Raw genomic sequence first — 14,082 nt, 5'->3', positions numbered from 1 at the left:
TAGTTCCAGCTACTTGGAAGGCTGAGGTGAAAGGATCGCCGGAGCCCAGCAGGTCGAGGCCGCGGTAGCTGGGAGCGTGTCACTGCACTCCAGTCTGGGTGACAGAGTGAGACTCCCACTCAAAAAAAAAAGAAATCAATACCATAAGAAGTCTCAAAACCACACAAATACATGGAAACTAAACAACTTGCTTCAAAATGACTTTTGGGTAAACAATGAAATTAAGGCAGAAATTAAAAAATTCTTTGAAACAATTTCTTTGAAAATAGAGACACAACATACCAAAACGTCTGGGAAGCAGCAAAAGCAGTGTTAAGAGAAAAGTTTATAACACTAAATGCCTACATCAGGAACACAGAAAGATCTCAAACAACCTAATATCACACCTAAAGGAACTAGAAAAACAAGAACAAACTAAACTCAAAGCTAGCAGAAGAAAATAGATAACCAAAATCAGAGCAAAACTAAATAAAATTGAGAAAAAAAACATACAAAGAATCAACAAAACAGAAAGTTGTCTCTTTGAAAAGATCAACAAGATGGATAAATCACTAGCTAGATTAACAAAGAAAAGAGAAGATACAAGTAAGCACAATCAGAAATGACAAAAGTGCCATACAACCAATCCCACAGAAGTACAAAAGATCCTCAGAGAATACTATGAACATCTCTATGTGCACAATCCAGAAAATCTAGAGGAAATGGATACATTCCTGGAAACACGACCTCCTAAGACTGAAACAGGAAGAAACTGATACCCTAAACAGACCAATAACAAGATACAAAATTGAATCAGGAATTTAAAAACCAACTAACCAAAAAAAAGCTCTGGGCCAGACAGATGCACAGTTCAATTCTACCAGATGTACGAAGACGAGCTGGTACCAACTCTACTGAAACTATTAAAAAAAAAATCAATGAGGAGGGATTCCTTCCTCACTGATTCTACAAAACCAGCATCACCCAGATACCAAATCTTGCAAAGACACAAGAAAACTATAGGCCAAATATCCCTAATGAATACAGATGCAAAAATCCTCAACAAAATACTAGCAAACCAAATCCAGCTGCACATCAAAAAGAGAATTCACCAGGATCGAATGGGTTTTATTTTTAGAATACAAGGATGGTTCAACATATGCAATTCAATAAATGTAAATTAAAAACAATTCACATAAAGTAAATTAAAAACAAAAACCAGCCAGGTACAGTGGCTCATGCCTGTTAATCCCAGCACTTTGGGAAGCCAAGGTAGATTGATTGAGATCAGGATTTTGAGACCAGCCTGGGCAATACAGCAAGACCTTGACTCTACAAAAAAAAGAGTTTAGCCAGGCATGGTGGCACACAACTGTAGTCCCAGCTACTTGGGAAGCGGAAGCAGAAGGATCACCTGAGCTCAGGAGATTAGCTTGCCATGAGCCGTGATCATTGTGATTATGCCACTGCATTCCAGCCTCAGTGTTAGTAAGATCCCAACTCAAAAAGATAATAAAATAAAATAAAAAACATCATTATCTCAATATATGTAGAAGAAGCATTCACTAAAATCCCTTTATGATAAAAGCCCTCAACAAACTAGGCACTGAATGAACCACCCCAAAATTATAAGAGCTATTATGATAAACCCATAGGCTACATCATACTGAATGGGCAAAAGTTGGAAGCATTACCATTAAGAATTGTAAAAACACAATTCACTCTCATCATTCCTTTTCAACACAGTACTGGAAGTCCAAGCCAGAGCAATCAGGAAAGAGAAAGAAAGAAAAGGTATCCAAATAGGAAAATAGGAAGTCCAATTATCTCTCTTTACTGACAACATGATTCTATACCTAGAAAACCCTAAAGATTCTGTCCAAAGACTCCTAGACCTGATAAACAACTTCAGTAAAGTTACAGGATATGAAACCAACATTCAAAAATCAGTAGCATTTCTATATACCAATATATATTTGGATTTCAAATTGAGAACCAAATCAAGAACACAATCCCATTTACAATAGCCACAAAAAATAGCATACTTAGGAATACATCTAACCAAAAAGGAGGAAGACCTCTACAAAGAGAACTACAAAAATCTACTGAAAGAAATCATAGAGGACAAATAAATGGAAAAACATTCCATGCTCATGTACTGGAAGAATCAGTATTGTTAAAATGCTCATAGTGCCAAACAAATCTACAGAATTCAACACAATTCCTATCAAATTGCCAACATCATGTTTCCCAAAATTAGAAAAAACAATTCCAAAATTCACATGGAACCAAAAAAGAGCCCAAATAGTCAAAACAATCCTAAGCAAAAAGAGCAAAGCTGGAGGTATCACATTATTGGACTTCAAACTTTACTGCAAAGCTACAGTAACTGAAATAGCATGGTACTGATGGAAAATGACACGCAGACCAATGGAACATAATAGAGAACCGACACAACCAACTTATCTTTGACAAAGAGTATAAAAATAAACATCAGGGAAAGGATACTCTATTAAATAAATGGTGCAGGAAAACTGGCTGACCATATACAGAAGAATAAAACTGGACACCTACCTCTCATCATTATATAAAATCGAACTCAGGATGAAATAAAGACTTCAATGTAAGGCCTCAAACTATAAAAATCCTAGAAAAAAACCTAGGAAATACTCTTCTGGACATTAGCCAAGGCAACAAATTTATGACTAAGTCCTCAAAAGCAGACTACCACTGACAACAAATTAGCAACTGAGACCTAATTAAACTAAAGAGCTTCTGCATAGCAAAAGAAACTATCAACAAAGTAAACAGACAACCTACAGAATGGGAGAAAATATCTGCAAACTAACCATCTGGCAAGGGACTAATACGCAGAAACTATAAGGAACTTAAATGAAGAAGTGAAAAATAACCCCATTAAAAGGTGGGAAAAGGACATGAATAGAAACTTCTCAATGAAAGGCATACAAGCGGGACAACAAATGTGAAAAAATACACAATATCATTAATCGTCAGAAAAATGCAAATCAAAACCACAATGAGATACTATCTCACACCAGTCAGAATGCCATTATTAATAAGTCAAAGAACAACAAAGTTGGCAAGGTTGCAGAGAAAAGGAAATGGCTATACACTGTTGGTGGAAATGCAAATTAGTTCAGCACCTGTGGAGAGGAATTTGGAGATTTCTCAAAGAACTAGAAAGAGAATTACTACTCAACGCAGCAATCCCATTACTGCATATAGACCCAAAGGAGAAGAAATCACTCTATCAGAGATATAGCTGCACTTGTATGTTTATCGTACTATTCACAATAGCAAAGACATGGAATCAACTGAGGTGTTGGATCCGAGTGAATTGGATAAAGAGAATGTGGTACTATACATACACCAGGGAATATTATACTACCATAAAAAGAATGAAATGGACCAGGAACGGTGGCTCAAGCCTGTAATCTCAGCACTTTGGGACACTGAGGTGAGTGGATTGCCTGAGTTCAGGGGTTCAAGATCAGCCTGGGCAACTTGGCAAGACCTCCTCTCTATAATAAATCAAAAAATAAGCCAGGCATGGTAGCACACACCTGTAGTTCCAGCTGCTTGGAAGGCTGAGGTGGAAGGATCTCTTGAGCCCAGCAGGTTGAGGCTGTGGTAGCCGTGAGCATGCCACTGCACTCCAGCCTGGGCAACAGAGTGAGACTCCAAATCAAAAAAAAAAAAGCATGAAATCATATCCTTTGCAGTAGTGTGGCTGCAGCTGGAGGCTATTAATCTAAGTAAATTAATGCAGAACAGAAAACCAAATGCCACATGTTCTCACATTTAAGTGGGAGCTAAACATTAGGTACATGTGGACATAAAGACAGGAACAGAAGTGGAAAGTCCAGGAACAGAAGTGGAAAGTCCAGAAGCAGGGTGAAGGGGAGGAGGAAGAACAGGGGAAAGGGTTGAAAAACTACCTACTGGGTACTATATTCACTATTTGGGTGATGGGTTCTATAGAAGCCCAAACCTCACCATCATGCAATATATCCCTATAAGAAACCTGCACATGTACCTCTGAATCTGAAATAAAAATAAACAAAAGCTATACTGCATAGTTCCTCTTTTGTTTTACATATTACAAAAACTTAAGATGGCCACTTTAAAATTGCTCATAGTTCTTCAAAGGGGAACTTCCCATATTCTTTATATAGTAAGAATAAATAAAACCTACAATTGCCCATTTATAATTTACCCAAAAGTTTATCATGCAAATAAAATGAATGAAAAATTTGGGAACTCATCTTAATTTTTCTTTCCACTACTATACCACATGCAGAATTAACTATAAGCAATAAGGAAATAATGCCTTAGCATTTTTCATGAGATTCAAAAACAGGAAGTCAGAACTCTCAAATTATCTCATGTCAAATAATAAAAATTACCTTACCCTGAATCCACTCCTGTTTCTTCTTCTTATCTGAAGCACTGATTTCAAAGGTCTTATCTAAACATTTTATGAGAAAAAGGCATTTCTTTCCATCTTTGTCAGGCAAGGACTAAAACAGAAAGCAAAATTAGTTCTTCAAAATTTTAAGTATTTAAATTAAATTCAATCTTAATTGTTTATGCAAATCTGACTGAAAAGCAATGTCAAAGAAAAATACCTACAAATCTATATTACTGCTTTACTATTGCTGCTCTCTGGGCAACATTATGTTACTTATGGTAACAATGACCCAGGACTGGCAAATTACATCCAGACTGAGAAAACCAATGAACATTTGATGGGGATGCTATGCTTTCAGCTTTCCTGAACACAGCAACTGTTGTCCTGAGTATATCCCTTGCAGGAACTGTGGAAGGTACATCTGTGGAGTTATTACAAGAGATACTGACTCTTCTGGGATATGAGACTTCTAAGTTGGTATGATTTCTACATCTGTCTGATGTGGCTTCCTCTCACTGCACCTGGGCTATTGTAACTTAGGAGTAGACTTTTATGGTCTTTGGCAACCTTGTGGCCTCCAGCACTTTGGGAGGCCAAAGCTGGAGGACTGTTTGAACCCAGGGGTTTGAGACCAGCCTAGGCAACATAACGAGACCTTGCCTCTACAAAAAACACCATTTGCTGGGCGTGGTGGTGTGCAACTGTAGTCCCAGCTACTCAAGAGCCTGAGGTTTGAAAGGATTTTCTGAGCCCAGGAAGTTGAGGCTGCGGTGAACTGTGATCATGCCACTGCATTCCAGCCTGGGTGACAGAGTGAGACCCCAGCTCAAAAGTAAAATAAAATACACAAAAATAAATCTAAGAGGACCCTTTCATGAACATTATACCCCAAAACATTAATATATCTATACCATTTTATTCATCAAATTACAATGCAGTTTAAGAGCGAGATCTTAGGTATTCAAATATTCTTCAACAAATACAGACATGAGGGACAGTTCATATAAAAACTTAAAACCCAAAAATGTACGATCTTGAGGATTTCACTTCTTTACAGAATTAGTAGCTTTGAATAAAGTGCCCGGAAAGTCACCCAAAATATTCAAAGATAAGTCTTACATTTTTTTTGTTTCATTTATTGCACTCAAAATTTTCTGGTATATTCATGATTTCGAATTCTGTTGGGTTCAGGCAGTCCTTCTGTCTCAGCCTTCCAAGTAGCTGGAACTACAGGCATGCATCACCATGTCCGGATAACTTTTCTTGATTTATTGTAGAGAGGAGGGCTCACTAAGCTGCCCAGGCTGGTCTCGAACACCTGGGCTCAGGTAACCCTCTTGCCTCTGCCTCCCCAAATGCTGGAATTACGGGTGTGAGCCACTGTACCCTGCCTACTGAGCACTTTTTACTTTATTATCTTTTTTATGACTCCATTTTTATCCAATAAATGACTCAAATATTCAAACGAATTAGATTTACTCCCTATACTTGTTCAAAATTATAAGACTGAAAATAAATCTTAGAAAAAAATTTTGTCAGCTATCTTTTTTTGACTCAGAAACTATAGTCACTATATGCCTATATTATTTTGGAAATATAAACTGTGGTATTATTTTAAGCCTGTAGAGTTTAGAGAGAAGATCAGAAACTATTTCAGGTCGGGCTTGGTGGCTCAGCCTGTAATCCCAGCACTTTGGGAGACCAAGGCAAGTGGATTGCCTGAGCCTGAGAGTTTGAGACCAGCCTGGGCAACTTGGTAAGACCTTGTCTCTACAATAAATCAAAAATTAGCCGGGCATGGTAGTGTGCGCCTGTAGTTCCGGCTACTTGGAAGGCTGAGGCAGAAGGATCACTGGAGTCCAGCAGGTCGATGCTGGGGTGGCCGTGAGTGTGCCACTGCCCCCCAGCCTGGGCAACGGAGTAAGACTCCAACTCAGAAAAAAAGAAACTACTTCAGCCAGGCTCGGTGGCTCAGCCTGTAATCCCGCGCCTTTGGGAGGCTGAGGTGAGTGGATTGCCTGAGCCCACAGGTTCGAGACCTGCCTGGGCAGCAAGACCTCATCTCTACAATAAATCAAAAAATTAATCGGGCGTGGTAGCGCATGCCTGTAATTCCGGTTACTTGGAAGGCTGAGGCAGAAGGATCGCTGGAGCCCAGCAGGTCGAGGCTGCGGTGGCCGGGAGCGGCTACTGCACTCTAGTCTGGGCGACAGAGTGAGACTTTCACTCAAAAAAAAAAAAGAAATTACTTCAGCAGCAGGGGGCAGCACCAGGTAATCATGGAAAGAAGCACAGACTTACCTCTACACAGCAGTTTTCATCCAAGAGAATGTCTCCTTTCTTATCTTTCAGATCCTCACTCACATAGTAAGAAATTATGTTGGGTTTTAGTACAAACCAGCGTTCAGTCCAGTTTTTCCGTCTGTGGCCTTTTTTCATCATGTAACCCTATGGAAGATTAAATGTGATATAAATTAATGTTCTTTTATTTGTAAGAGCTGATATCTCTTTGGTCATTCTTGCCTACCTCATTCTTTGATATATGATCCAGAATACACAAATACCAATTGTTCTTACCCTTGGTGGATCAGGGACCCTTTGAGAATCTCTGAAGGCCAGAGCATTTTACCCAAATTCACAAAAGCACATGCAGACAAAAGTTTTCATAGATTTCAGAAACTTTAGAGACAATCTTCTATCCAAAGTGACATACAGAATATAGAATTGGAGTCAAATGTTTGGAATTAGCATTTGGGGTTTTAAAAAATTTCTTGTCTTTTAGCGATAACTATTGAAATAATTATAGATATGTTAAAAATTAAATACCTGGTATTTGTTTCAAAATAATACAGGAGAGGCAAAAGCAGATGGGACAGAATTAGCCATGTGTTGGTGGTTACTGGAGCTTGGTGATAGGTATATGGGAGTTCATTATACTATTCTGTCTCTTCCATTAAAAAAAAAGAACCCCTAAAAATGATTCTCAGTAAATTAAAACTTCAATCAATGAAAACGTTAAAAGCATCAAATTGGACAAGTATATCTTCTCAATTAAAGGATTTCCAACCTACCTTGCTACCTGACCTCTCCTCTATTCTGAAGGATGAACTCTGCTCCAGACAAGCAGGAAAATACTGGACCAGGAGTTACAACACTGGCTTTTAAGTGTGGTGTCTAAGCCCACACTCACTAGCCCTGTGCTTCTTTCCCACATAGCCTTGACAGTGTAAATCAAATGTGTACTTCAGCAAAAGTATACATTATTATAGGCCAAAGTCCTTCAGGGTTGTTTGAGAATAGCTGATGTTTTTAATATTAAATCTACAGATGCTAATGGTATATGGTAGACTATACATATCATTAAATATATATATTAACTTGATTATAAGTTTCATTTGATTATTATACTACGTTATAATCATATTACTTTTTCGGCTTCCTTATCTTTGGATATTTAAACAAAATATATCTCATACTGTAATTCAACTACAGTACTATATCCTGCCATCCTGATGAACCTAGAAGTCCTCTTCTTACAGAAATGATGTCTCGTACCTCTTTGTAGCACCAAAAATCTATACAACTTAAGTCATAATGTTTATCGATAGGCTCCATTAGGAAAAAAGAACAAAGACAACAATATTACCTACTGAGCAAAGAAAGGAGAAAAGTAAGGAAATCCCAAATCAGAGTTAATAGTCAATATAATAATGTAAGATGTTTGAAGGGTCCACCAAAAAATATAAATTATATTCAACAAGCATCAAGCTTCCCATATGTGTATCACATTCTATGCTGGATGCTGAGAAAACAAAGATTTGTCTAAGTAAGAAAAATGTAGCTTTATTACATAAAAGTATTTTCTTCTAGATGTTTCTTCTAATTGTATAAAAATAATATAAAATATAATGTTGAAAATCTAATAACGCAGAAAATAATTTTTTAAAAAATTCACTAGAATCCCACAATCCAGAGGTGACCAGTGAAAACTTTGGCGAGCATCCTTCCAGATAGCTCTACACAAATACATCACATTACCAGAAGGGGATTACAAGATACCTCCTGTTCAGCAATATATTTTTTTCACTGAACAATATGCCATGGAGATCTTTCCAGATCAATGGATCTGATGTACACATGATAGGAAGGTATTTTTAAAATAGTTTGGAAATGTGATTGTTTAAACAGTTCTTCCAAAATAGCACATTCCCAAATCTTTTTTTTTTTTTTTTGAGTTGGAGTCTCACTCTGTCACCCAGACTGGAGTACAGTGGTCGCTCCCGGTCACCGCAGCCTCGACCTGCTGGGCTCCGGTGATCCATCTGCCTCAGCCTTCCAAGTAGCTGGAACTACAGGCGTGCGCTACCACACCCGGGTAATTTTTTGATTTATTGCAGAGATGAAGTCTCACCAAGTTGCCCAGGCGGGTCTCGAACCCATGGACTCAGGCAATCCATTCACCTCAGCCTCCCAAGGCGCGGGATTACAGCTGAGCCACTGAGCCCGGCTTCACATTCCCAATTCTTAACTGAACTTTAAAATTGTAATTCTTTAAAAGGAAAGCCTGATACGAGACAGGGAAAATAAACTTTATTTCTGTTCTAAATCAACGTAAAGAATAAGTGACTTATACTCATCTTTGTGATGGAACTAGTAATTTTTAAATGTCAAATTCTAAAGGTGAGAAAGAATATACAGTGTCACAGGATTCTTACCTGTTTCAACACATCTAATATAAGCTCATTAAAGACTTCATTAATTGCCATAGACACAGTCTGCCGATCCATGCCTTTGCTGAACTGCCCATTTCCAATAAGCTCAATAAGTTCCCACACAGAAAGGCCATCTTTGCTGTCATCAAAGCTGATTTTATAATGTTCAAATTGTTCTTGCTGCCAACCTCCTCCCATAGCTTCTGTAAGTTTCTTAAGCAGATATTCAATCTATATGAAGAATTAAAAACAATTATTTCCTAGTTAAAAAAAACTTTTTAACATAATTGTTTATCTATGTTATTTACACTGATATGGTCAACTTAGGAAATACTCTACAGTTCCAAAAATATACATATTTAAAGAATTTTCTAATATTAGGGGAAAAGGTATGGATAAAATGGTTCTATATCAGTTCAGAATAGGTAAAGGAATTAAAATTGGTAATCCTATAATGGTGTAGCATATTTGTATACAGAACTAAAGCAAACAGCACATGCACGATTATATACAATGTAATTACTGTGATCTGATGATTTCTATTGGATTAATATTTCAACATATCAGAACATTAATCTTACTCAACATTCAAGAGCTAAATTAAACATCTCAAAGTTATATGTGCAAATTATTGCCCAATTTACAAATTTTCCACATAAGTCAATTTTTTGAAATACATGCTGCTTCTTCCCATTTGAAAACTGACAATGTTGTAAATGATGGTTGAGCCCATCAGCCTGAGTCAGAAAAGCTTACTCGATCCTGAAACATCACATCTATGTACAACAAAGATAGCAGAAAATACTGCTATTGAAATAATGGCAGTTAAATAAAACGAGACAGTTATTCTGAATGAGAAATTGGTATGTCTTATCTTCTAGAAAGCCTGGATATACTACAATGCTCTCAAACTCAACATGTCTAAAAGTGAACGAATCATCTCTATCTTTCTGATGGCTTCTGCCCCTATTTTTTATTTCTATTAGGTGAACCATCATTCACACATCTATGCCAGGGTTCTTGTTCCCTACCTCCTCACGTAAAATCAATATCAAAATTGTGTCTTTACTTCTCTGGGTGAATGTTTTTCAAACTGTGGGTCATGGCCCCTTAGAAAGTCAATTTTCAGTGGGTCATAGCCAGCATTTTTGACTGAAATGAAAAATATTCAAATTCATCCACAATAAAGATAAATATTGTTTTGTGATACGTTTTGGTTTGTGTGTGCAAGTGTCTATGTATGCTGGTCATGATATAAAATGTTTATCTTCCTATGGGTTGCAGTCAAAAATGAAAAATCTCTTCCCAGACAGTTCTCATTTCTGTCCCCCATACTCTGTCTTTGATCAGAGCTCCTAGTTGGTATCCTCACCTCCAGTGTAGTTTTCTTTTCACTCAAATCCTGCCAGAGGGATTTTCTTAGAACAAAAGCCTGAGCCTGACACTCCCCTCTTCAAACCCTTCCCTGGCTCCCTATCATCTCAAAGAGAGGCCAGATTCCTTTGAATCCCCTGGTCATCATCCCCTAGTCTACTTTCTCAAAGATGTCTTCCATTATGCCCCACCTCAGATTTTATACTCTACTAATACCACCAATACCAGAGATTAGGGGTTGCAAACTTTTACTGTAAAGGGCTAAATAGTAAATATTTAGGTTTTGTAATTCTCTATCATGTTCTTTGTTTTTCAAATAACTCTTTAGAAACATAAAGACTATTCTTAGCACACTGGCTATACAAATATAGGTTGTAGACTAGATTTAGCCAGCAAGTTGTAGCCTGTCTATACTTGCCATAGATTATAAGCAGTTTACCCACTTAAAAATACTTTGTTTATGCTTCTCTGTCTTTTCTCATTCTGTCCAGTATACCTTTTCCCATTTCTCTACTCAGCTAACTGGCATTTGTTCAAGTCCTACATTCTCTAGAATATTCCTATTCAAAATGAACTATGTGGACCAACATTGGCATCACCTGGAAGCTTGTTAGAAATGAAGACTCTCAGACCCCCAAAATACTCAAAACTCAGAATCTGCATTTTAACAAGAACCCCGCCCCCACCCCAGGACATTTCCATAAGCACAATAAAGTTTTGAGAAGCATTGCTCCAGCAAACCTGCTCTGACCAACTCCAACCCGGCGCAGGTATTTCTTTTCTGTTACTGCATACTGTACTCAAATTATACTTTTACTCATTTGCTTCTTTACCATTTTCTGAATTCCTTGTAGAAGGGACAATGTCTCATTCATCTGTGAATCTACAAAGCTTAGCATGATACCTCAGGTACACAGCAAACTGATCGTTTTTTTTACTTTTAAGTTTTTTATTTAAAAGATGTGGGGTACAATTCAGGGTTAGGAATACAAATGTTCATTATGCTGGTACCCTTGTTGATGTGTGCCTCCTCTTCCCTAGGCAGATTCCCACTACTGCCAATCCCGCCTCCTTGCCACCCCCTACCCCACCCAGTTTCCCGCTACTACCAATCCTTTTCTTATAGTATTATGATAATTGTTCAAGGTCTGCTTATGAGTGAGAACATGTGATACTCAGTTCTTTGTTTCTGTGAAAGATTTCTCAGTATTATAGACTCTAAGTTCATCCAGGTTGCTGCAAAGTTCATAATTTTGTTCTTCTTTATGACTGCGTAATATTCCATTGTGTATTACCACATTTTTTTAATCCAGTCCTCTTTTGATGGGCAGCACGGTTGGTTTCATGTTCTTGCTACTGTGAACAGTGCTGCAATAAATATACGTGTGCGGGTATCTTTTTTTTTTTTTTCTTTGAGTTGGAGTCTCACTGTGTCGCCCAGACTGGAGTGCAGTGGCCGCTCCCAGCCACCGGAGCCTCGACCTGCTGGGCTCCGGCGATCCTTCCGCCTCAGCCTTCCAAGTCGCTGGAATTACAGGCATGCGCTACCACGCCTGGCTGATTTTTTGATTTATTGTAGAGATGAGGTCTCGCCAAGTTGCCTAAGTGGGTCTCGAACCTGCGGGTTCACGCAATTCACTCACCTCAGCCTCCCAAAGGCACGGGATTACAGGCTGAGCCACCGAGCCCAGCTGCGGGTATCTTTTTTACAGAGTGATTTGAGTTCTTCCAGATATATTCCCAGGAGGGGGACTGCAGGGTCATATGGAACGTCGATTTTTAGATCTTTTAGGAATCACCACACTGTTTTCCACAGAGGCTGTACTAGTTTACACTCCCACCAACAGTGTAGAAGTGCTCCCTTTTCGCCGAATCCTCTTCAGCATCTGTTATTTTTTGAGTTACCGATGATGGAGATCCTGACTGGAGTTAGGTAGTATCTCAGTGTGGTTTTAATTTGCATTTCTTTGAAGACTAGTGAGGCCTAGCATTTTTTCATGTATCTGTTGGGTGCTCGTATGTCTTCTTTTGAGAACTGTCTATTCATATCTTTTGCCCACTTTGTAACGGGGCTGTTTTTTCTTTTCAGCACAGTTGAGTTCCTTGTAGATCCTAGATATTAGGCCTTTGTCAGATATACAGTTGGCAAATATTTCTTCCCAGTCTGTGGGCTCTCTCCCTGCTCTCTTGATGGTTTCTTTGGCTTTGCAGAAGCTTGTCAGTTTGATGAGGTCCCACTTGTCTATCTTATCTCTTATGGCATGAGCACTTGGGGTTTTATCAGGAATTGGTTGTCAGTTCCAATTTCCATAAGGTTGTGTCCTGCATTTTCTAAGGTTCTTACAGTTTGAGGTTTTATGTTTAGGTCTTTGATCCATTTAGAGTTGATTTTGTGTATGGTGACAGGAAGGGGTCTTGTTTTAATCTTCTGCACGTGGTCAGCCAGTTTTCTCAACACCATTTACTAAATAGATTCTGCAAACGATCTTTACTAAACTAAAAGGAACTAGGCTAGGTCTCAATTTTGTCATCTATGAAATGGACATCATAATCCTCATCATATAAAACAAATATAGGGACAAAATGAGCAAAGTGCACAATGCCTGTCACACAGTAAGCACTCTATTAATGCTGCTTCCCCTCTGCACTGAGTGGAATATTATCCAGCCATTCAAAATTACATTTAAGACATAAAAATAACTGCAACATTAAATTTACCTATGATTTCCACTGAATAAAGATTGTGTAAATATTTCGTCGGAAAGAGTAAGTTTAATTTGTTACAAACAGTATTGTAAGGTTTTTTTTTCCTTTTTCTACTTTGCATTTCTATTAATTTGGTTATAATGTTTGAAAAATAACATATTTTAACAGAAAAAGAAGGAAATATAAGTTTGTAAAGGCATGTACATTCACAAAATATCACAAACTCAAAAAATGTCAAGAGTTCTACTGATTTAATTTGATGAGCTATTATAAGCTCCTCTTGGAGAAAGATTATTTTATGCCCTAAAAGCAGCACATGGTAGGTGTTCAACAAATGTTTACTTGTTGAAGACAAACACACTTAGGCCTTTTCTTCATCTTGTTGGAGATATGTCATCTACTGTTAAACTTATCAGATATTATTAGATACTTCCTTGGCTCCTAAATAGAAGTAACAGGAAAGGGGAGAAAAAAGGAAACAATTTTAAAAAAAGAGAGAAAAGGGAAGAGAGAAGGAGAAAAGGCAACAGACCGAGAAGAATACACAAAGATTAAAATCAAGAAGAAACTGAAGAGATACAAGAAAGAAAAAGAGTCAAAAGGGACATTATATAATTGTTCAAGGTAAAATAATTTAGTGGCATTAACAGGTACAGAAGTTCAATCTCTCTAAGGCAGCAAAAGGAAGGGCCTAGGCTGTGTGATTATAGCTTGGGGTAAAGAAAGCACAGGCGCAAGTAGAAGTTTCAGTAGCAAGGCCAAAGGAAGCACATGTGGTCACATGAATGTACAGGATGACAAGTGGGCATGACAAGATGGTGCAGCCAACTGACTGCTTATGTGCACAAGTCAGGAATCAGCCTTAGCCGTCCCTCACCT

The 14,082-nt window shown here is 38.0% G+C and overlaps 1 protein-coding gene across 1 annotated transcript in view; it reads right to left on the bottom strand.

Moving 5' to 3' along the window:
• The window catches only part of SWAP70 (SWAP switching B-cell complex subunit 70), a gene marked incomplete at its 5' end in the record, with an annotated part of 102,406 nt that overhangs the window by 26,159 nt on the left and 62,165 nt on the right, over window positions 1–14,082 (bottom strand). Inside the window, 3 exons of the mRNA XM_008053708.1 lie at window positions 4,412–4,520; window positions 6,713–6,859; window positions 9,127–9,354. Coding sequence (XP_008051899.1) covers window positions 4,412–4,520; window positions 6,713–6,859; window positions 9,127–9,354 — 484 coding nt within the window. The remainder of the gene's footprint in view (window positions 1–4,411; window positions 4,521–6,712; window positions 6,860–9,126; window positions 9,355–14,082) is intronic.

Source organism: Carlito syrichta, unplaced genomic scaffold (assembly GCF_000164805.1).
Source record: "Carlito syrichta isolate Samal-C Ts95f unplaced genomic scaffold, Tarsius_syrichta-2.0.1 Scaffold288381, whole genome shotgun sequence".
Lineage (NCBI taxonomy): Eukaryota > Metazoa > Chordata > Mammalia > Primates > Tarsiidae > Carlito > Carlito syrichta.
This window is presented reverse-complemented; position numbering and strand designations above follow the sequence as displayed.